General features: G+C 35.5%; 2 protein-coding genes across 3 annotated transcripts; one reads left to right on the top strand and one right to left on the bottom strand.

Moving 5' to 3' along the window:
• LOC131927770 (mediator of RNA polymerase II transcription subunit 10) lies at positions 1-3,589 on the bottom strand. The gene is made up of 4 exons (XM_059283572.1): positions 3,417-3,589; positions 599-682; positions 409-511; positions 1-269 (listed from the first exon to the last, which is right to left on the bottom strand). Exons 1-4 carry the CDS (start codon positions 3,536-3,538, stop codon positions 174-176), a joined length of 405 nt encoding a protein of 134 aa, XP_059139555.1. The 5' UTR covers positions 3,539-3,589; the 3' UTR covers positions 1-173.
• A 281-nt stretch (positions 3,590-3,870) lies between these two features.
• LOC131927772 (sodium/hydrogen exchanger 8) lies at positions 3,871-24,306 on the top strand. 2 transcript variants are annotated; one of them, XM_059283573.1, is made up of 17 exons: positions 3,871-4,047; positions 6,897-7,416; positions 14,830-14,987; positions 15,923-16,003; positions 16,116-16,165; positions 16,431-16,514; positions 16,669-16,770; positions 17,089-17,267; positions 17,756-17,894; positions 18,118-18,223; positions 18,754-18,870; positions 20,091-20,173; positions 20,378-20,489; positions 20,721-20,863; positions 21,281-21,361; positions 21,548-21,688; positions 21,941-24,306. In XM_059283573.1, exons 2-17 carry the CDS (start codon positions 6,992-6,994, stop codon positions 22,124-22,126), a joined length of 2,187 nt encoding a protein of 728 aa, XP_059139556.1. In that variant the 5' UTR covers positions 3,871-4,047; positions 6,897-6,991; the 3' UTR covers positions 22,127-24,306. The 2 variants fall into 2 exon arrangements, with proteins under 2 accessions (XP_059139556.1, XP_059139557.1); XM_059283574.1 differs by having other exon boundaries at positions 3,884-3,970.
• Positions 24,307-24,804: the final 498 nt, after the last annotated feature.

Below are 24,804 nucleotides of genomic sequence, written 5' to 3' on the forward strand. Positions count from 1 at the left end.
AAAGAATGCATGGGACATGAGTAGAAATAACCATACCAGAGTCCATATTGTGTTTATTAGGGAGTGAATGTTCACTCAAACCTTCTGGTCAAGTAACTTCACTGAATTCTCCAAAGGTTGTCAGGAAATATCAAGTTTTATAAACATGAGTATAATTTCTGAATGCTTGAAAGTTATGTTGGGCCCCTGCCTTGCTTTAAAGCTCTGTACATATCCATTTCAGATGGAAACACTTTAGACAATTCAAGCAGCAGCATAGCTTTAAACCTCTGGTAGAAAAATATATTTCAGTTTTAATTTTGGCAGAAAAGTAAACAAAATAAATTGTTTGAAGATGATTTTGTAATTTGATAATGTTCTAAAATGCCTAGTTGTCTCAAAGATAATTTTTAAAAATCCTGCTAATACCTTCAAATTATCAGTTTTTCCCTTTACTTGCTCATTTTTGGCCAAAGCTTTTTCTAAGCAGTCTTTGGTGTAAAGGTTAGGATTTCTACCCTGATCAATATAGCTGAAACAGAAATGAAAATAAAGTATCATCATGCTTTAATGTGCAGTAATTTTTTTAAAACATTTTAAGATGTAGTTGTAAACATACTCAAATACTTCAAGGGGTACTTGTACATCCAGAATTTGAGTACGAAGTTTGTCAATCTCATTCATTTCTGTTACCATGGTTTGTCTATATAAAGGTTAAAAAAAAACAAGAAAAAAAACAAGCAATGATAGCAAATTATTATATATATATATATATTGAAAACTACCCAATAAATACTAAAATAATGTGGAAGAGAATAACTTGAAACAACTATCATAAGAACATGCACATACAATCATTTCTAGTTTTATACAAATTTAATCAATCATTGTGAACAGATTTTTATTAATAGTTAATAATGACAGTATCCGTTTAGTTTCAGCGCAATTTCCATTCTGGAGAATTGCGTTTATTAACTCGTCTTTTCTGGGAATGGATGGATGTGTGTCCGCAGCTTTAAGTCGTATCTCCTCCTCAACGAAGTAATATCGAGGACTAGTTCCAAAAGCAAATATGTTAAGCAAGTTACCAGGATGAACATAGGCTAAAAAATTCCGGGTTTCTTTCATGGATTTCCCGGAAAAGCCAAAAAAACTCGACAAAATGCAGTTTTTGGCCCATATCTCGGCAACCAGACCACTTAGCGACTTGAAACATGTACCAATCGATTCCTGCCATAATTTAGAACAATATTGCCGAAGAAAGTTTTCAAAAATATCCTTTCGTTCGGTCACAAAAACTTTTTTAATTAATTAAAATTTGGACCGAATTAGTAGGCATTTTATCCAACCACCCCACACGCGTCATCATGTTCAATAACTGCGCCATCACGTTCAATGGCTGCAACATCACGTTCGGTAGCTAGGCACGCAATGGTTTTTAGTCATGTTACTCTATCTATATATATAATTCTCTTCTGGGAGCCGTTAGAAAACAAGCTGCAAGCGAGCGCCTTGCAGTCCCCTCTCTTCCTCTCTATCGCTACCATCCCCCCCGACCCCCACCCCCCTCACATGGTTAGGTGAGCTGTGGTTCACGCTGTTTACATTTTACAATCGGAGACCGGGTTTGGTGACGGCTATTAGGGGCAGAGTCGGGTTTCTATTAGGGGCAGATAATTTAGTTCGATTTTAAACTTACAGGAGGTAACTAAGAAATAACTAAGAGGAGGCTGCTTTCACGGGGGGGGGGGGGGGGGGGGGGTAGGGTTAGGGGAAAGGGGGGTTAGTGTTTTAAAGCAAATATTTTCAGTGGCAGCATTGGTACTGTTGAATTCACAAATTATGAATTACTGAAAAGTAGAAAATAAAACAACTAAATAGCGACGTATGATACGCTGCGGGTCGGCTCGTTGTAAATAAAACATGTAAAATACTGAAATTTTTTAAAATAAAAAACGTTTTAATAACTAACCAATGGTTTTACTAACCCTGCTCTTGATTTACGCTACGACAGAGCTATTTTTAGATAACATAAGGAAATTGCGCTTAAATGTCACTAGACTTTTTAATTAACTTGTTTTGTTAATTTTTTCAAAGGCCTTTAGTGTTTTTATAAATTGTGATGTTGGCTATTAACTACTATTAAGCTAATTAACTATAATTGGTCAATAGACTCAGCCATGAATAGACTTGAATCGTTCATTAAACATATTAAAATTTAAAATAAATGTGGTTAGGCCAAAAAACTTGGGTCTGACTTAAACTAAAGACTGGATGCAGTCTATTTGATATTTTTAGTAGCCTATTTTCCATAGTAGGCCTTACTTTAATTTTAATAAAGCCAAAATAATTTTTTTCTCTTCATTTTATCACTGAAATTGAAAATGTAAATATTAAATAATCAAGAGAACTAGATTCTAGGTTATGTAGTTTTAAATTTTAAAATTTTAATCAGCTAAGTTTTGAGCACAGATTATAAGTTCAAGAACAAAGTGGGGTTTAAAGAACATTGATCATGAAGTTCCTATACAGCAAATCAATGTTTAACTTTTAGTAAAAGTTAGTCTTGATGAAAATAAATAGAAATGTAGCCTTGAACTCAAAAAAAAATTTTTTTTAAGTACTCTGGATTTGCAACTTTTATAACATTGATTCTAACAACAAAATTTCTGAATTATTTTTAGGCTTAAGTTTTTATTATTTTTATGGTCGCTTTGATTGCAAAATCTAAAAAAAAAAAAACGTTTTTAATCCAAATCCAAGTCAACAATATCATGCGGGACAAAGTGGTCTAGCGGTAGAGAGCTGGACTACTAACAGGTAAGTCTCGAGTTCGAATTCAGGTTCAAGTCAGTACATCGTCCCTGAGTCCACCCAACTCTGATGGGTCAAAACTTGAGAAAAATCCAAATTTGGAATATTGAATGAATGCTATAAATAAACTTTTATGAACTCACCTATGAACTGTCCTAGTTTTTTATGTTGTTTTTTTGTTTAGGCCCTACTTTTTCTAATTAAAACTCACATTCATATAATTATAATAATATAATATTTAATAATATTTATTATTTAACATCTAGAAAATAAATAGATTCTAGTTCTAAGTCTAATCTTAGTGTTTTCCTAACGTTTTTGTGTGTTTCGGTTATGTTTATAATAAAATACGCTTGACTGGAAGTGAACGTGAATCGACGAATAAAATATAAATAATATTAAATAATATATAGGCCTATACATATAGATCTAGCCCCCCAATATAGGTCTATAGTCTATAGGCTACGCTGGCTAAAATAAAATGGAGTTTTACCAGATCTAACATTCTAAATTAATCTAAATCGTACTACTTTAGACTTTAGATCCAGATCTAGATTCTAGACTACTCTAACTCTAGTACTTTTTACTTTTTAGTATTATTTATTATTAAAATTCCAGCTTACATTTTTTGATTTAAAACAGTCTGCCCTTGTGGTTGAAAGTCACCAACCATTATACCCATTTGCCGTGTATTTTCAATAAACAATTCAAGTTGCTGTTCTAAAGCTTCGAACTTTTCAGCCATTTTATTTTGTCTTGCATCTGTTTTTGTTAAAATCCAGCTTTTAGATTTAGATTCTAGGTCCTAGGTTATACTAAATTACAAATAAATCGAGAATCACCAAAATAGCACCTGTTCAGTCGATTGTATTTTTTAACACGTAAGCACACTTTTACGCTTAAAAATAGCATGCAATACATGTTTTAAAACGATGTTTCTTATGTTCTTTAATATAATATTCATTAAAAATTAGACTAGATCTAGAAAAAAGAATCCTTGAAGTTTATTAGTTTATTATTAAAATTACGAAATGTTTTTCTTTTGTACTTCCGGGTCAAAAGTAGTTATGTATGTTTACGTGCAATATTATTTTAGTATTTTTAGGCTAAATCATAATCAGGATCATTCAGCATTCATTATTAAATCAGTTGGATGCACCACAATACTCTACAGACAGTGCGTAGGCGAGATCAAATTAATCGGGAGTATTGGTACTGTTACTAAGTACTAGATCTAGATCTAGATTCTAAGGAGTGAGTATTTAAATTTATTTACTATTTACTATTTACTTAGTTAGGCCTACTACTAGTAGTAGTACTACTACTACTGAGTAAGTAGTAAGTTACTAAGTATACTTAAGTAAATAATAAATAAGTATACTAAGTAGGCCTACTAAGTAACTAATAAAAATAAAAGTAAAGTAAGGCCAGTCAGGGTAATCTATCTATGTTTTTGGTACGTAAAATCGTCCGAGACTACTCTAATTAGTAATTACTAATGTGAAAAAAAAGTGGCTCATTAAATTTTAGTAATGTGAAAAAAAGGTGGCTCATTAAATTTTAGTAATTATTTGACATTTTAAGGAGGATTTATGTTTTAAAATTTACAAAACTTATCAAAGTTTCACTTAATCATTTAGGTATCATTAAAATTTAAAATTAAACATAATGTAGTAAATGTAGGCCTACCTGTTTTTAAACAATTGTATTAAAACTTAAAACTTTTCAGTAAAAAATAATGACTAGCAATTTTTTCATCAGATGCAGCCAAGATCATTTACTTTTAGCCTTTAGCAGCCATCCTGTTTTTTTGTGTGGTAAAACTACAGTTTGAGATTCAGGGGAAACTACTTACTTACAGATGGCAGATGTTTATATAGCAAATCTTGCTCGCACACACTGCGAGTTTAAAGTTAATTTCTGGCCTATATTGATATATTTAGCCATTGATTTTAGTTTATTATTCAGTTATCTGTATCTCTAATATTTGACACAAATATATCACAATATACTTCTATTTGAAGCATTAACAATGAGGCAACTGTTTCGCACATTACTAGCCTTGGCCGATTTTACGCACCTTAAACGATAGATTACCAATTTTAGTAATTATTTCACATTTTTATGACTATGAGGATTTATGATTTGAAAGTTACAAAAATATTTGGATGATATTTCGAGTTGTCCCTTTGAATCCCGGTCAGAAGTCCCCCTGTCATGGCCATCTTGTTTGTATTTTGTATTTTTTTGTTAATTATAGTTTGAGATTCAGGGGAAACCACTCTAACTTACAGATGGCTGCATTTTATATAGGAAATCTTGCTCGCAAACACTGCTGTTTAAAGTTAATTTCTGGCCTATCTATATATATTTCTCTTCTTGGAGACGTTAGAAAACACCAAGCTGTAAGCGCACCTAGCAGCCCCCTCTATCCTCTCTAGGAAGTCTGGTGAGCTGTGGTTCACGCTAAATGTTTACAATCGTAGAGTCGGGTTTAGTGACGGCTATTAGGGGCAGATAATTTAGTTCGAAACGATTTTAAACTTAGGGGAGGTAGCTAAGAGGAGGCTGCTTTCACGGGGGGGGGGAAGGAGGGTTTTAGTGTTTTAAAGCAAATATTTTCAGTGACAGCATTGGTACTGTCGAATTCACAAATTATGAATTACTTAAAAGTAGAAAATAAAATTAAATAGCGGCGTGTGATACGCCGCGGGTCGGCTAGTATTGATATATTTAACCATTGATTTTGGTTTATTATTCCGTTATCTATAATATTTGACACAAATATATCACAATACTATACTTAATTAAAGCCTTAACAATGAGGCAACTTTTTCGCACATTACTAGCCTCGGCAGATTTAATGCATAGATTACCATATTATCACTATCATTTCAATGTGCTACAATACAAATACTATAACTGTAATAAATAATACTAATAATAAAATATTATTTTACCTAGCTAAGTAGCTAGGCCTACACATTACTAGAGTCTGGTACTTTGCAGTGGCTGTAGCACTGTAAGGTCAATGAGTTTATTATTTTTTTTTATCTATTTCATTAGGGGACTAGGTTAGTCGGGACTAGGTTAGTCCCCTGTGTCCACAGACAGCATGTTGCTGATAGAAATATTAAATTAAATCTTTAGGGCCTAAATATTTTAAAAACATTTGTTTCATTGTTTATATTTGTACTAAGGGCTATATTAATATTATTACAAGATGTACATTTTAATTAAAAGTACTAATTTTAATTTACAAACCAAATTAATTAGCCTAGATTTTACTAAACTTTTCTGCCTAAATATGGCACTCTGTACTCTTTGTCCATATGATTATAAATTCTTGGACATATTAGATCTGTTTTATAAGCTCTAACATTGTCTTATAACAAAACTAATTTAACTCTAATTTGAAAACAGAAAAGCTAAATCCATTGGCAAACATTAAACTTCTTATGTTTACAAACAACATATTGCTACTACCAAACATGATGAACATCAGGGAAACATAATATCTCTATCAAACTTCCAGTGATCTGTATGAAAGTATTATGTCAGTATTTATTTTGTATAACTTAAACATGAAAGAACATAAGCTTAAAATTACAACATTCACTTTGCTTTTTATGGGGTCGGCGTGGAGTTGGTAAAGCTCATGGCTGCTAAACCGAAAAGTCTCGAGTTCGAACCCCCGGGCAGATGAGGCTCGTTAACTGGGGACAGCCACTCTTCTAGGAGAGACAACTCAAAAATTAAACAACTGCTGCCTTGTAGTTTGTTCTTGGTTGGACAAAGGCTATGGAAGCAAATCCAAAAAGAAAAGCAGGCTGAAATCGAAGTCAATGGCCTCAATGGCGCATAACTAGTTGACACGTAACGCTTAATTGTGTTGGAGGCGTGGTCGAGTCGGCAAAAAGCTCATGGTTGATAAATCCGAACAAAGTCTCGAGTTCAAACGCACTGGCAGATAAATCTCGATCCCCTTCAACACTAATAATTAAGAACGAAGAAGAAGAAGACTTTGCTTTTTAAAGATTTTTTTAAATATATACATCTTATTGTTTTGACCTAATGTAAACTTTTTTCAATTTTTTTTGCAGTGCAAAATTAGAGATTTCAACATAGACAAGAGAATATAATTTACAGTAAAATTGAATGTGTTTAAAAAATAACACTTTAATGGTTCAGTGGGACAATGCAAATTCTATTTATAATATTTGTCTCAATTTATTACATACAACTTGTCGTGTCATCTCATCCGAGACAAGATGGGTTAGATGATTATAGTGTTTCTTATTTAAGAAACCAGCCATTTTATGTGGAGATACATAAACAAAACACACAGAAACCCTATAAATCTCATCTAAAAAACAATCACAATCTGCAAGTCTTTTCTTTTCAAAATGGATTAAAGCAATTTAAAGAAAACAACTTGAATGACTTTGGTGTTAAAGAGGAAAGGAATTCAATTGAACATCTCAAGAATTGGGTACATGAAGGTGTGTTGACACATCATCAAGTCAAGAGGAGGTCTAATGAGGATTCAAAGGACAACAACAATAAACCTGAGCAAGAGAAACCTGTTGATCCTGTTGTGACAGCTGCTGTCAATGATACAAGGTATGTGTTGTTCTAGTGAGTGATACAAGGTATGTGTTGGTCTAGTGAGTGATACAAGGTATGTGTTGGTCTCGTGAATGATACTGTCTATGATACAAGGTATGTGTTGGTCTAGTGAGTGATACAAGGTATGTGTTGGTCTAGTGAATGATACAAGGTATGTGTTGGTCTTGTGAATGATACAAGGTATGTGTTGTCCTAGTGAATGATACAAAGTATGTGTTGGTCTAGTGAATGATACAGTCTAAGGTACAAGGTATGTGTTGGTCTAGTGAATGATACAAGGTATGTGTTGGTCTAGTGAATGATACAAGGTATGTGTTGGTCTAGTGAATGATACAGTCTAAGGTACAAGGTATGTGTTGGTCTAGTGAATGATACAAGGTATGTGTTGGTCTAGTGAATGATACAAGGTATGTGTTGGTCTAGTGAATGATACTGTCTATGGTACAAGGTATGTGTTGGTCTAGTGAGTGATACAGGTTTGTGTTGGTCTAGTGAATGATACAGTCTATGGTACAAGGTATGTGTTGGTCTAGTGAATGATACTGTCTATGATACAAGGTATGTGTTGGTCTAGTGAATGATACAGTCTATGGTACAAGGTATGTGTTGGTCTAGTGAATGATACTGTCTATGGTACAAGGTATGTGTTGGTCTAGTGAGTGATACAGGTTTGTGTTGGTCTAGTGAATGATACAGTCTATGGTACAAGGTATGTGTTGGTCTAGTGAGTGATACTGTCTATGATACAAGGTATGTGTTGGTGTAGTGAATGATACTGTCTATGATACAAGGTATGTGCTGGTCTAGTGAATGATACAAGGTATGTATTGGTCTAGTGAGTGCTACAAGGTATGTGTTGGTCTAGTGAATGACACTGTCTATGATACAAGGTATGTGTTGGTCTAGTGAATGATACAAGGTATGTATTGGTCTAGTGAGTGCTACAAGGTATGTGTTGGTCTAGTGAATGACACTGTCTATGATACTCTGTACGATGCCACTGTGGTTCACGTTGTGGTAGTGCCACTCTGTATGTTGCTACAGTGTATAGACTTAAAGATACAGAATTTAGAAATCCTTTACGGGGACGTGTAAAAAAAACAACACATGTCTGCATGTGGATCAAACAAAATACCAATTGTTGATTTTTTCAATCAATAAATGTTTCTTAAGCCATATATGTAAGCTGCCCATTGTTGCACACCCTGCCGTATTGAATGTTTGTTGATGTAACAGATTCTCAAATGTGTTTTAGCTCATACATACATACAGCTGGTAGATTGTCAATGGAACACATTCTCAAATGTGTTTTAGTTCATACATACGTACAGCTGGTAGATTGTTGATGGAACACATTCTCAAATGTGTTTTAGCTCATACATACATACAGCTGGTAGATTGTCGATGGAACACATTCTCAAATGTGTTTAACTTACACATAAGTACAGCTAGAAAATGTTGATGAAACAGATCACATGTACATAATATTATATACCTAAGTTGATTTCTGGCCTCTAGACAAACAGTGTAAAATTCTATCTAAAAACTACTTTGTTTTACTATAATGTCATTTACTAATTCCAAGAAAGACTGTAAGAAAAGATACACCATATTATTTGCGAGTATATTTTATTAATTATAAATATAAAGCTTGTTTCAATCTTTGAAATTCTTGTATTACTTTAATGATGTTTTATGCTTACTGTGTAGATGTCCAAAAATAGATTGACTTTCTGTATCGTGTGCACATCATCTAGTTCTTCTGTGTGCTAGACAGTTTCCTGTGTGCTAGACAGTCTCCTGTGTGCTAGACAGTCTCCTGTGTGCTAGACAGTCTCCTGTGTGCTAGACAGTCTACTGTGTGCTAGACAGTCTCCTGCTAGACAGTCTACTGTGTGCTAGACAGTCTCCTGCTAGACAGTCTACTGTGTGCTAGACAGTCTACTGTGTGCTAGACAGTCTCCTGTGTGCTAGACAGTCTCCTGTGTGCTAGACAGTCTCCTGCTAGACAGTCTACTGTGTGCTAGACAGTTTCCTGTGTGCTAGACAGTCTCCTGTGTGCTAGACAGTCTCCTGCTAGACAGTCTACTGTGTGCTAGACAGTCTACTGTGTGCTAGACAGTCTCCTGTGTGCTAGACAGTCTACTGTGTGCTAGACAGTCTCCTGTGTGCTAGACAGTCTCCTGTGTGCTAGACAGTCTCCTGTGTGCTAGACAGTCTACTGTGTGCTAGACAGTCTCCTGTGTGCTAGACAGTCTCCTGCTAGACAGTCTACTGTGTGCTAGACAGTCTACTGTGTGCTAGACAGTCTACTGTGTGCTAGACAGTCTCCTGTGTGCTAGACAGTCTCCTGTGTGCTAGACAGTCTCCTGCTAGACAGTCTACTGTGTGCTAGACAGTCTACTGTGTGCTAGACAGTCTACTGTGTGCTAGACAGTCTCCTGTGTGCTAGACAGTCTCCTGCTAGACAGTCTACTGTGTGCTAGACAGTCTACTGTGTGCTAGACAATCTCCTGTGTGCTAGACAGTCTCCTGTGTGCTAGACAGTCTACTGTGTGCTAGACAGTCTACTGTGTGCTAGACAATCTCCTGTGTGCTAGACAGTCTCCTGTGTGCTAGACAGTCTACTGTGTGCTAGACAGTCTCCTGTGTGCTAGACAGTCTACTGTGTGCTAGACAGTCTCCTGCTAGACAGTCTACTGTGTGCTAGACAGTCTACTGTGTGCTAGACAGTCTCCTGTGTGCTAGACAGTCTCCTGTGTGCTAGACAGTCTACTGTGTGCTAGACAGTCTCCTGTGTGCTAGACAGTCTTCTGTGTGCTAGACAGTCTCCTGTGTGCTAGACAGTCTCCTGTGTGCTAGACAGTCTACTGTGTGCTAGACAGTCTCCTGTGTGCTAGACAGTCTCCTGTGTGCTAGACAGTCTCCTGCTAGACAGTCTACTGTGTGCTAGACAGTCTACTGTGTGCTAGACAATCTCCTGTGTGCTAGACAGTCTCCTGTGTGCTAGACAGTCTACTGTGTGCTAGACAGTCTACTGTGTGCTAGACAATCTCCTGTGTGCTAGACAGTCTCCTGTGTGCTAGACAGTCTACTGTGTGCTAGACAGTCTCCTGTGTGCTAGACAGTCTACTGTGTGCTAGACAGTCTCCTGTGTGCTAGACAGTCTACTGTGTGCTAGACAGTCTACTGTGTGCTAGACAGTCTCCTGTGTGCTAGACAGTCTCCTGTGTGCTAGACAGTCTACTGTGTGCTAGACAGTTTCCTGTGTGCTAGACAGTCTCCTGTATGCTAGACAGTCTCCTGTATGCTAGACAGTCTCCTGTGTGCTAGACAGTCTCCTGCACATCATCTAGTTCTTCTGTGTGCTAGACAGTTTCCTGTGTGCTAGACAGTCTCTTGAGTGCTAGAAAGTCGTTTTGAACTTTCCAGTGCTGTGAAATGTAACCATGATATTTTTGTGTAGTTTAGTGCCGCATTGTATCATACATACCACCGTATGTGCTTCATAGTTTATCACTTCCACCCCAACTCCTCATGTCGCATGTTGGACAACTTAACCTAAAGCCAACCATGTCATGACGTTGTGTAACTTATTCTTTCAAAGACATGTTTTTTTCATTTATTGTTCTGCCTTTTTAAGAGCCATGCATGGTAAATAATGGTGCGTTAGAGCAGAGCTTATCATTCACCCTAGTGCGGAAGTCAATTTTATAGAGCCTTTATTTTATGTTTGTATGTGCACTGCTCAGACCCGACTCACTAAAACACAATAATATCTAGTCTAGCCTAAGTAAAGCATTTTAAAATATCTATGTGCGGTAACACATTTTAAGGGGCGGTCACTCTGACTGATCGATACACACACGATTATGGTGTCAGTGTTTCAGTGTGTTACAGTCGATGTGTGGACCATATTGGCCGCCTGCTCGGCTAGCCGGCTGAAGTTAGTGACGTCATTCGTTTTCTGATCGCATCAGTGTCAACATCACCACTTTACATACTTTACAACGCTTCACGTTTTATCCGCCTCTACAGGCCGTGCTTACACACCCACCCCCTTCCGGCTAAAATTGTGAAAAAGTATACTTTTGCAAAAGTGTAACGTCACACTCTCTGACCCCCCCCCCCCCCACTTGTCACACACCGCCATCAGTCCGAAGACCCCTCCCCTCCCCTCAGTGGCGTAGGCAGGGGGGGCTAGGGTCATAACCCCCCCCCCCCCCCATAGACCCCTCGGTATATATATATAAAGTATGAGGGGGGTGCAAATCGAAAGTTTGAGGGGGGGGGGTGCAAATCGAAAGTTTGGTCCCGGGTAAAAATTGGAACCCCCCCCCTTTGAGACGATCCTGGCTACGCCACTGCCTCCCCTACCCCTACGAGTGTGGCGTCGTTTATGGACGACTCGTTGTTTTTACCCCTCCCTTATTCTACCCCAGTCGGTTTGTGGCCATCTTAATGATGATGTTAACTCTAATCCGTTTTAAGTACCGGGTGCAGTTAAGTTGCTTTAGCGGTTCAACGGTGTGGTCACAGAAGGACACGATCCAACTGTATGACAGCTGTACACCACAATTAACGCACCATTGTAGTCAGATTTATGTTTGATGTAGCGTTGATATCTGGGCTATCTTGTGTACTGATCAACGCGTGCAACAGTTGGCCGTCTAGGTTGTTGCGTTGTAAGCAGAAAATAAAAATATTCGGTAATCGAACTTGTCATTAGAGGTTCTCATTCTTGTCAATAGAGGTTCTCACTCTTGTAATTAGAGGTTCTCACCCTTGTCATTAGAGGTTCTCACTCTTGTCATTAGAGGTTCTCACCCTTGTCATTAGGTTCTCACCCTTGTCATTAGAGGTTCTCACTCTTGTCATTAGAGGTTCTCACTCTTGTCATTAGAGGTTCTCACTCTTGTAATTAGAGGTTCTCACCCTTGTCATTAGGTTCTCACCCTTGTCATTAGAGGTTCTCACTCTTGTCATTAGAGGTTCTCATTCATGTCATTAGGTTCTCACCCTTGTCATTAGAGGTTCTCACTCTTGTCATTAGAGTTAGAGGTTCTCACTCTTGTCATTAGAGGTTCTCATTCTTGTCATTAGAGGTTCTCACCATTGTCATTAGAGGTTCTCATTCTTGTCATTAGAGGTTCTCACTCTTGTCATTAGAGGTTCTCACTCTTGTCATTAGAGGTTCTCATTCTAGTAATTAAAGATTCTCATTCTTGTCATTAGAGGCTCTTACTTTTGTAATTAGGGGTTCTCACAGTTGTATTTAAAGGTTCTCATTCTTGTCATTAGGTTCTCATTCTTGTCATTAGAGGTTCTCACTCTAGTCATTAGAGGTTCTCACACTTGTCATTAGAGGTTCTCATTCTTGTCAGTAGAGGTTCTCATTCTTGTCATTAAAGTTAGAGGTTCTCACTCTTGTCATTAGAGGTTCTCACTCTTGTCATTAGAGGTTCTTAATCTTGTCATTAGAGGTTCTCACACTTGTCATTAGAGGTTCTCACACTTGTCATTAGAGGTTCTCACACTTGTCATTAGAGGTTCTCATTCTAGTAATTAAAGATTCTCATTCTTGTCATTAGAGGTTCTCATTCTAGTAATTAAAGATTCTCATTCTTGTCATTAGAGGTTCTCATTCTTGTCATTAGAGGTTCTCATTCTTGTATTTAAAGGTTCTCACTCTTGTCATTAGAGTTTCTCATTCTTGTAATTAGATTTTCCCAATCTTGTTAGGGTTCTCACCTTGTTGGTTGGGGTTCTTTATTCCCTAGGCAACAGCTGTAGCAAATTGTATATGCCAAAACCCAGAGCTGTGTTGTAGATAGATTAGTTGTTATATAGTTCGACTATTTTATATATCAGCTTTGTTATAGTGTAGTTGTGTTATAGATTAGTTGTAGTATATATTAGCTGTGGTATAGATTAGCTGTGGTATAGATTAGATTAGCTGTGGTATAGATTAGCTGTGGTATAGATTAGCTGTGGTATAGATTAGATTAGCTGTGGTATAGATTAGCTGTGGTGTAGATTAGATTAGCTGTGGTATAGATTAGCTGTGGTATAGATTAGCTGTGGTGTAGATTAGATTAGCTGTGGTATAGATTAGCTGTGGTATAGATTAGATTAGCTGTGGTATAGATTAGCTGTGGTATAGATTAGATTAGCTGTGGTATAGATTAGCTGTGGTATAGATTAGATTAGCTGTGGTATAGATTAGCTGTGGTATAGATTAGATTAGCTGTGGTATAGATTAGATTAGCTGTGGTATAGATTAGATTAGCTGTGGTATAGATTAGATTAGCTGTGGTATAGATTAGCTGTGGTATAGATTAGATTAGCTGTGGTATAGATTAGATTAGCTGTGGTATAGATTAGCTGTGGTATAGATTAGATTAGCTGTGGTATAGATTAGATTAGCTGTGGTATAGATTAGCTGTGGTATAGATTAGATTAGCTGTGGTATAGATTAGATTAGCTGTGGTATAGATTAGATTAGCTGTGGTATAGATTAGATTAGCTGTGGTATAGATTAGCTGTGGTATAGATTAGCTGTGGTATAGATTAGATTAGCTGTGGTATAGATTAGATTAGCTGTGGTATAGATTAGATTAGCTGTGGTATAGATTAGATTAGCTGTGGTATAGATTAGATTAGCTGTGGTATAGATTAGATTAGCTGTGGTATAGATTAGCTGTGGTATAGATTAGATTAGCTGTGGTATAGATTAGATTAGCTGTGGTATAGATTAGATTAGCTGTGGTATAGATTAGCTGTGGTATAGATTAGATTAGCTGTGGTATAGATTAGCTTTGGTATAGATTAGCTGTGGTATAGATTAGCTGTGGTATAGATTAGCTATAGTATAGATTAGCTGTGGTATAGATTAGCTATAGATTTTGCGCCGAAACATAAGCTGTGTACTCAAGCAATCTTAAAGCATTATATATAGGTGTGCGTTGTCCTTTTTAAAAACATCGATTGAATTGTTAAAAGTTTTAAGTAGGCCTAACCTACATCTACATCGCACTAAATACATTCGTTTTTTTTTATTGAACAGGGCAACCTTTCTTTTGAAATACTTCTCTAACCGTGTGTTTGTTATAATCATGAATAATAAATGTTCAACGCTGTCGCAGTTGACGCGTTCTATCTGTGTTATCACCGTTACAAGATGTTACGTTAACCGTCTCAACGAACTCTGTTGCCATATTTCCTCCCTGCTTTCTGTAAACCGGAAATGCTTGTAAGCTTTGTTGACATTCTAGTGGAGGTTTTGCTGAGCGCATTCAACTCCCGCCAGTGCAGGATTTATGTTCGTTATCTTTATATCAGACGGAAGAAACTCAAGTTTGTCTCGTTTGTCTCCATTGCGATACTCCTTGTTTTCTATTTAAACAGCCACGCCAATCAAACAACTGCCAATGTTACAGAAACGGAAGTAGTTCTGCTGACGACACCCGCGCCCCATGTTGAGAAACCGGAACTGCCCCCTAAAGGCGCAGCTGAGGAGGAGCACCATAGTAGTTTGACAATCTTTTTTATATTGCTTGTTGTGGGTAAGTACAAGTACTAATTTAGCTGTAGTCATTAGCAGAGCTTTTTCCAGGCATCTCTTCCCCCCCCCCTCCGCCGGCTGCCCCTGGAGAAAAAAGTCTGAAAGAAACACTGGTCATCAGTGAAGGGGCAGGCAATACTGCTATACTTATAAAGAATGGGTCCTGAGTCATCCGTAAATGTAATTACAATATATATATTAATTAGTTAATAATTAAAGTTCTTTTGTGGGGGAGGTAGGAGAGAGAGGGTTGAAACTAAGACATTTATTTTATTTCTACCAAGTTGGAAGACCCAGAAAGTATGAAGTTGGCTTTTTTTAACTTGTATTACCTCCCAAGTTGGAAGAAATAAAATAAATGTCTTAGTGGCCCAAACATACTTCTACTTGGGATAAATGTTTTGTTTGTTTTAATTAAAGTACACTTAAAGTATACAAAATGAAACAGCCAATCTTTAATTCATTTATTTGTCTTTCGTTCACCCCCCCCCCCCTCCCACACACACACACACACACACATGCACAATTATCTCACATTGTAACAGATTTCAGATGTTACTCTTTAGCCTCCTACCCATACCCCTACATCTGCATTTTTTCTTTTTCAAAAAAAATAGCAATTTTGTTCTTTCCTTTAATAAAATAATATAACTCAATAAAAATAAATTTAAATGTTTTGTAGATAGGCTGATTTTGTCTCAAAGGTTGCAAATCACAAAATCAAATTATAATTTAATAATTTAGGCCTAACAAAAAACATTTAAATTTATCTTTTTAATTCTAAAAGCTTGTTTACACTCTCCTTATGTGTCCCACTCTACCCCCTCCCCCCCTCCCAAAAAAAAGGAGCGGGAAGTAATTTAAGAAGACCCCTATTTTTAATTAATAATTTCTCTAAAAAGATGGATTAGAAATTCTTTTTTGTTTTACTTACAGCTATATCCATTTTGGTGGTTCATCTTTTAATTCAGACCAAGTTTCATTATTTACCTGATAGCATAGCTATTGTTCTAATTGGTGAGTTTAAAAAAAAAACATTATGTAGAAAGTTTACTTAATTTCACAATTTTTTTGATAGTATTTTTTTAAAAACTCCCAACATGCCAAACTTATCTCCCTTCTTTTCTAGGTGCATGTATTGGTCTCCTCCTGAAGCTGTTTAAATTTGGCAACTGGAAGGTGAGAATTTTTAAACTCTTGTCAATTTAATCTATACTATCCTCAGATCTAATCTTTACTTAAAGTAATGTTAAAGAAAAAACTTCTGTTGATGGAACTTTGAACTTTAAATCTTACAAAAAATTAACATTTGGATAACCCACTGATAGAGTGATAAATTACAATTATTTACTTTTATTATAGAAACTAGATAATAAAAAGCCTACATAAAATGATCTGTAAAATGTTATTGTTATGATTAATGTGTGTAAAAAAATGTTTCCAGAATGAGGAGGCTTTCCCACCCACAGTGTTCTTCATTGTCTTGCTGCCACCCATTATATTTGAGGGAGGTTATAACTTGCATAAGGTACCCGAGACTAAACATTTTGGATTCACTATAGCATTTTTTATATTCTAACTCCCAATTTAACGAGCCATCATTTTTTTTTAAAACTAGACACAAAACAATAATAAATATATTGCTTTTATTTTTTGTCACCATCATCCGCTTTCTTTTTCAGGGAAATTTTTTCCATAACATTGGTTCCATTCTTGTGTTTGCTGTGTTTGGTACTGTCATATCTGCTGTGGTTGTGGGGGGAGGGGTCTATCTTCTGGGTCAGGTATGTAACTATATTTAGTATCTTCAGGGTCAGGTATGTGACTATATTAAGTATATTCTTGGTCAGGTATGTGAATATATTTAGTATATTCTGGGTCAGGTATGTGAATATATTTAGTATATTCTGGGTCAGGTATGTGACTTTATTTAGTATATTCTGGGTCAGGTATGTGACTATATTTAGTATATTCTGGGTCAGGTATGTGACTATATTTAGTATATTCTGGGTCAGGTATGTGACTATATTAAGTATATTCTGGGTCAGGTATGTGAGTATATTTAGTATATGAATGTAAATGGCTTAACCTTTTGTTCTCAGGCTGAGGTAGCCTACAAGCTTGATGTGGTTGAAAGTTTTGCTTTTGGGTCCCTGGTGTCTGCTGTGGACCCAGTTGCCACGTTGGCAATCTTCCAGGCCCTGGATGTTGATCCAATCTTGTACATGTTGGTGTTTGGAGAGTCCATGCTGAATGATGCTGTCTCCATTGTACTCACCACGTAGGTACATTTTTTTTCTTGTTAAAGCTGTTATTTTTCTCCACATTTAAAGAAAAATCAGATTCCATCAAGTTTTTGTTGAACTGGTCTGCAACATCTCGTGTATCTTGATATATATTTCTTATATCCTAAATGAAAATAGAACCATCTGTCAAGACTAATCATTGTACCATAATTTGTGAACGACATGCCCTAAACTTTTTCTAAAATTTGTCCAGGACTCTCCTTGAGTTTTCCCTAAATGTTTTCTAAAATTTGTCCAGGACTCTCCTTGAGTTTTCCCTAAATGTTTTCTAAAATTTGTCCAGGACACTCCTTGAGTTTTCCCTAAATGTTTTCTAAAATTTGTCCACGACTCTCCTTGAGTTTGCCCTAAATGTTTTCTAAAATTTGTCCAGGACGCTACTTGAGTTTGCCCTAAATGTTTTCTAAAATTTGTCCAGGACACTCCTTGAGTTTGCCCTAAATGTTTTCTAAAATTTGTCCAGGACACTCCTTGAGTTTGCCTCTCCATCAACTGTGATAACCAGTGGCACGGCTGCCTTCTTCCAAGCTGTTGGACGCTTCTGTCTCATGTTCTTTGCCTCAGCTGCCATTGGTGTAGCTTTTGGCCTTGTCAGTGCTATGGTAAGTCCTGACTAACTTTTAATTATGTGTTGAGTTTTAATCATTCATAAAGCCTGTTTAATATTTATATAGATCTGGTCAAAATGAAGACAATATGTCAGACTTAACTGTTAGCTAGTTTTTTTAACCTTAAATTATTTTATATTTTGTGTTATGTATTCAATTGGTTTATTTAAAAATGTATTATCAGCAACATTTAAACAATATTTCTATTTGCCCACAGATAACCAAGTTCCTGAACTTACACAAAACACCATCTCTAGAGGTGGGAATGGTGTTCTGTTTCTCATACTTGCCATATGCTCTAGCTGAAGGGATTCACTTATCTGGTACTTGCATTTTCTATCAACTTCATTGTTTTAAAGGTTGTTTGTTTGGTACTTGATTCTACATCCTAGGGGTAAATTCAGCATTTTTAATTTTTCTTTCTGTGTTAGTCTTTAGAAACATGTAGAATTGCTTTCTGCTCTTTAACTAGGGTACACAAAGTTGGTTAAGTTTCTAGTATAATTACAATAAAAAAAAAATGATTGATATTTGCTTAGTCATCATAATTTTTAGATTTTTATTAATAAATGTCATCCTCTGAGATGGTGTGGTAGAGCGTTTGTCTTCTAACCTGAAGTCTCTAGTTCAGAACTCAGACCAGACTCAAGTCTGCAAGTAGTCCCTGAGTCCACCCAGCTCTGATGGGTACCTGATTCACATTAGGGAAAGTAAAGACAGTTGGGCATAGTGCTGCCACATATATATATATGCTAAATACAAATGTCTCAAAACACGACAGTCATTTCTGGTTGTTTGAAAGTATGAAGTTGGCTTTTTAAACTTATATTAACTTGAAATTTTACCCTTGAAGGTATTATGGCCATCCTGTTCTGTGGGATTGTGATGTCACACTACACCCATTTCAACCTGTCTCCTGTCTCTCAAATAACAGTGCAGCAAACCTTCAGATCTATAGCCTTCATAGCAGGTTGGTATAGCCTTCATAACAGGTTGGTATAGCCTTCATAGCAGGTTGGTACAGCCTTCATAGCAGGTTGGTATAGCCTTCATAGCAGGTTGGTATAGCCTTCATAGCAGGTTGGTATAGCCTTCATAGCAGGTTGGTACAGCCTTCATAGCAGGTTGGTACAGCCTTCATAGCAGGTTGGTATAGCCTTCATAGCAGGTTGGTATAGCCTTCATAGCAGGTTTGTATAGCCTTCATAGCAGGTTGGTATAGCCTTCATAGCAGGTTGGTATAGCCTTCATAGCAGGTTGTTATAGCCTTCATAGCAGGTTGGTATAGCCTTCATAGCAGGTTGGTATAGCCTTCATAGCAGGTTGGTATAGCCTTCATAGCAGGTTGGTATAGCCTTCATAGCAGGTTGGTATAGCCTTCATAGCAGGTTTGTATAGCCTTCATAGCAGGTTGGTATAGCCTTCATAGCAGGTTGGTATAGCCTTCATAGCAGGTTGTTATAGCCTTCATAGCAGGTTGGTATAGCCTTCATAGCAGGTTGGTATAGCCTTCATAGCAGGTTGGTATAGCCTTCATAGCAGGTTGGTACAGCCTTCATAGCAGGTTGGTATAGCCTTCATAGCAGGTTGGTATAGCCTTCATAGCAGGTTGGTATAGCCTTCATAGCAGGTTGGTATAGCCTTCATAGCAGGTTGGTATAGCCTTCATAGCAGGTTGGTATAGCCTTCATAGCAGGTTGTTATAGCCTTCATAGCAGGTTGGTATAGCCTTCATAGCAGGTTGGTACAGCCTTCATAGCAGGTTGCTATATCCTTCATAGCAGGTTGGTATAGCCTTCATAACAGGTTGGTATAGCCTTCATAGCAGGTTGGTATAGCCTTCATAGCAGGTTGGTATAGCCTTCATGGCAGGTTGGTATAGCCTTCATAGCAGGTTGGTGTGTGGGACTTGACACCAAAGACTATATGCTCTAAGCTCATCACCATTACCTTCTAGTTCCTTTAGGAATGCAGGCCCTCCATCAAAACTCTCCATTCACCATGGCCTCCTGTCATCCTATTATTCCTCCCCAGCTCTCTCCTGTTTTTCTAGCATCATGTTCTCTAGGTTATCCTCTATGTTGTTTGACCTGAGGGTTCCACTCTAAACTACAACCCAGTCATAAATTGTGTTAATTTAATAGATTTCAACCATAATGCTATTTTAAATAGTTCTTTTTTATTTTGCAGAAACATGTGTTTTTGCTTATCTTGGTTTGGCTATTTTTAGCTTTAAAGTCAATGTCAAACCAGCCTTTACTATATGGAGCATAGTAAGTAGCCATTCATTGTCAACACTTGTTTTATAATTTTTAAAAATATTTTTAGGCTGATTTTAAGATAGTCTAATTTACATTTGGTTTTATTTTAAAGAATTTTTAAAAATCTTTGTAAACTTAAGGCTATTTTATTACTATTTAAAAAATGAATGCAATCCAGCCTGTTACACTTCAAAATCTAAATGTTTGTATTTACAGGTGCTCATTTTAATAGGTCGGGCTTTCAACATTTTCCCTCTGTCTTTCTTAATGAACTTCTTCAGAGAACACAAAATCACAAAGAAGAATCAGTTTATCATGTGGTTCAGTGGTCAGTTTCTACTTTATATATTTCTTTAACTTTTATAAATAGAAAAAAAAATGTTCTAAGCAAAAATAATTTGCATTTTAATTCTTTTTATAAAGTAGGCTACAAACCAATACACTTAATACTGAAAATTCTATTAACATTTTCTTACTTTTGGACAGTTGAAGACGTCATCAATATTAACAACAAAAAAAACTTTAAACATTTGAATGTTTATTTTTATCATTTCCCTAGGTCTGAGAGGTGCGGTAGCTTTTGCCCTAAGTCTTCACATGGAGCTGGAAGAAGAGAAGCACTACGTACTGGTTACAACTACACTTATTATGGTGTTGTTTACTGTTGTCTTTCTAGGGGGATCAACCATGCCTTTGTTGAAGGTAAACCTTATATTTAGTAGAAGCTTAATGCAGGGTGGGTTGGTACAGCTTAACTTAAGATATTCTATTAGCTTTTTGCTGTGTCATTTCTACAAAATTGGTTTGTGTACTAACTTGTTTTTAGCCAATAAGTTTAATTTAGCCCTCATTTGATTTTCTCCAAAACGTTTAGTGCCAGAAATTTGTTTTGGTATAATTTAAAGCTGGTTTAAATTATTTTTTACATTTGTGTTATTTTCTGTTTTAAATCTTTGAACAAAAAAACTACTAAAGATTAGTTGTCAGGCAAAATATTTCTTGGCCTTGTTGTATACAGCAGCTCATAGTAATAGTTACATATAAAAATTAAACTCTGAAAGTTTTACATCTTTAAAAAACACTATGTTAATTGAAAAATATTATTTGTGTATTTTTTAGTTTCTGCAGAAAACGGACAAAAAATTTAAAAAGAAGAAAAAGTTTGAGGGTGAAGTATCAATGAGCAAAACCAAAGAAATGGTGAGTGAATGGATGTTTCATCTCAGTTTTGGTGACACAAGTTGCTTGTTTCAAGTAGGCTTTATCTGTTGATGTGCAGGCACTATCACACAATAAAAATCCATTGTGTTTTTTATTTAAATTGATTGTCTCTGCTATTGAGTAAAGCCTTACAGTTCTAGTTAAGCCAATATAATTCTCTCTTAGGGTGATGCCATTGATTCTGAGCACTTATCTGAGCTAACAGAGGAAGATGAAACTCATGTTGTGCGGCCACATCTGAAAGGTTTTCTTAAGCTAGACGTTCGATATCTTATTCCATTCTTTACTAAAAGATTTACCCAACAGGTAAGTGGAGTGTCTAAAAAAATATTTGTTGATCATTGCACTCATCTTCCTGACTTCTAATTACTGAAAAAACTTTCAGCTTTAGTTGAAAATACAAGTAAAAGAAAATTATAGTAATTGTAATTATTATTTGGACAAATTAAAAAAAGAATTTATATAAGTAAATTTTCTTGTAAATCACAGATAATCGTCATACAAAAAATAATAGATGCCATGATATTTTTCACCTGCAATATTTAAATTCCCCCACAGGAAATGAGAGAGGGGCGTAGCCAGGTGGATGTGCTGACCAATCAGTGGGAGATGGAAGTGCGTGCTGCACCATCAGAGTCAGAAGATGAGGAGGAAACACACTTTGATACTTCACTGGTGCCGTTAACTAGCAATAATGGAAGCATTTTGAAGAATGGAAACTCAAGCCCTAAAAACAGAGTTTAATTCATTGAAAATATTGTTTTATAATTCATAACATTTGTGCATAAGTTATTTATGAATATAAACAGTAAACCAAAAGAAAACATCTGAACAAGCTAGTTTTAAATTTAGATAATTGAGGTTCTTTGACTGGTATGACGCTCCTAGTGGTGATGACATTTTTTCCTTTACTATGCAGAATCCAAGCTTTTAATCATATATCTAGGTCATTTTTTCAGGTGTGTTTAGTTCAGTTCTTCCTTGTAGTGGTTGATTTTTATTTTTTATCAATTATTTTTGTAACAGCACTCACAAAAACATTTTTAACACTGTGGAACCTCATTCAGTGGCTGCCTCTAAACAGTTACGGTGATGCAGAAAAAAATTTATCAAAATTTGTAATTCTAATACTCTTCTTATTCATGATTAAATTTTTAAAAATAAATGCATTTTAATTTTTTATGATTAACAAACCTACAAAAAATCTACATTAAATTGATCATTCTTTAAAAAAATAATAATAGTGTATAGAGTAACCCACATACATGGGTTTAAATTAATGAGGACAAAGATTTTACTCTTTTTTTCCCGCTGAGTTACAACAAAAATCTCTGGCAAAATAATTCTGTTTGAATTTCATTAAAAAAGGCATGTTTTTAAAATTTATTTTAGCAAACAGGTTGTGTTCACCAGCTCACTTGTCATATTTATGTATCTGTTGCAGAAGCTTCAGGTTACTAAAAATAGCTGTTAACATTTTTTTTAGTAAATGTAATCTTTTATATAGGTATTATTAATTCAGAAAGTGGATACAAAATTTTGTTGGTATTGTGAGTAATAACTTGAATGTATTAAGTAACACATTTTTTTTTCTTTAAGATGTGAAAATGTTACTTGTATTCTCTGAAATAAAAAAAAACCTAATAAATCCAGGGTAGGCCTAATGCATTTTTCTTAATGTGAACCCTATTAAGGACTAAACGAGAAATACTTCACAAAGATAATTGTGCTATTTTATTTCATAAAAAGTGCCTCAGATTTCTGCTGATATATTTGCTAATGTAGAGACTGTATAAAGCCAAACTACGTGGTGTCCCAAACATTATGTTAAAATAGAAGGGTTGGTACTTTGCTATTTCATTTTGTGACCATATCAAATAACTGCTAGAATAATAGTATTTTTCTGGAAAGTGTACATTACTGTGTACAAGTTATATTGGTTGTTTTTAAAATATCTCTTTACATTTTATTATTATGTAGTGCGATTCATTTAGTTTTTGTATATTATTATTTTTAAAGATGGGTTTTGTTTTAAAGGTTTATTTTGTCCCTTAATGGGCTTCAGATATGTTATTTAAAATATCAGCAAATTGAATCAATTCTAGTTTCATTACAACTGTGTAGTCACTTAGCTTTAGATAGTTATGGACTGGGTTTTTCAGCTTAATTGAGAATTGACCTGTCATGCATTAGACAAGAAGTAAGAGGATCTCTCAAATATTCATGTTAAAGTATGAGAATTTTTATTTCTGGCATTCAGTGGATGTGGCACTGTTGAAATATTTCAACCTATCACATCTCCATTGTAAGTTTGTGATGGGGACATGTCACTGTATAAAATGCGTTCAACAGACAGAAAGACTAACCAGAACTTGAACATTGTTGTAATAAATTGTGTTTTGTCCCATGCTTCAGTGGAACATTCCTCTATTTCTTCTATGAAGAATAAGTATTTATATTGCATATTTCTTTACATTTTATGTTCTCTGAAAATATTTTTATTTATCAAATTATTTATTTTGAAAAAACTTGGAAGTTTATTTTTGTGTTGATAAATTTAGGTTGTAGGATGAACCAATTTTGATTTCTTCATTGTTTATGTTTTGTTGATTATTTCAGTGTGCTGTAGATAGAAACAAGCATAATCAGCTAGAGTTATCCTTAAACCACAAGTTGTCTAGAGTTATCCCTAGACCACACATGAACTAGAGTTAACCCTAGACCACACATGGACTAGTGTTATTTCCGGTGATAAAGCATGTGTTCATATTATTTGATAAACAAATTTATATTCTGTTTCTTATTAGGTATAAATTAAATTTAACTTACATTCGTATTTTTTTTTTACCAAATTGAATTCCAATAATATATTTCTGCTCAACATTTCATATACCCCCCTCTCTATATTATATATATATATATATATATATCAGTAGCGTACGCAGGGGGGGGAGCGGCCGCTCCCCCTCTGGCCATTTTCAGCCAAGTGGCGCCTTTTTGGAAACTTTATATGTATATATATATATATATATATATATATATATATATATATATATATATATATATATATATAATACATGTATATAGAACATGCTAAAAATTCGGCGCCTTTTTTTGCTCATTTCGCTCCCCCTACAACAAAAACCTGGATACGCCTCTGATATGTATATATATATCTTTAATTAGAAATATTTGTTCACTTTTCAATTAATGTTCACACCAAAGTATTAGACTTGCTGAAGATAAATTAACATGGACAGAGCACTATGAACCATGTCAACCATATGAACATAGTTAGTAGCATCAAACCTTGTACAGATCTCATCTTTATTTTATTGCTCATGTTTCTGTATCCTGATGGGTTCATGTTGGGAGAGTACATTCTGTGGGTTTTATCCTTGTGATAACAATAAACTATTTAC

Source organism: Physella acuta, unplaced genomic scaffold, assembly GCF_028476545.2.
Source record: "Physella acuta isolate Inbredline_101_S28 unplaced genomic scaffold, ASM2847654v3 ptg001440l, whole genome shotgun sequence".
NCBI classification, from domain to species: domain Eukaryota; kingdom Metazoa; phylum Mollusca; class Gastropoda; family Physidae; genus Physella; species Physella acuta.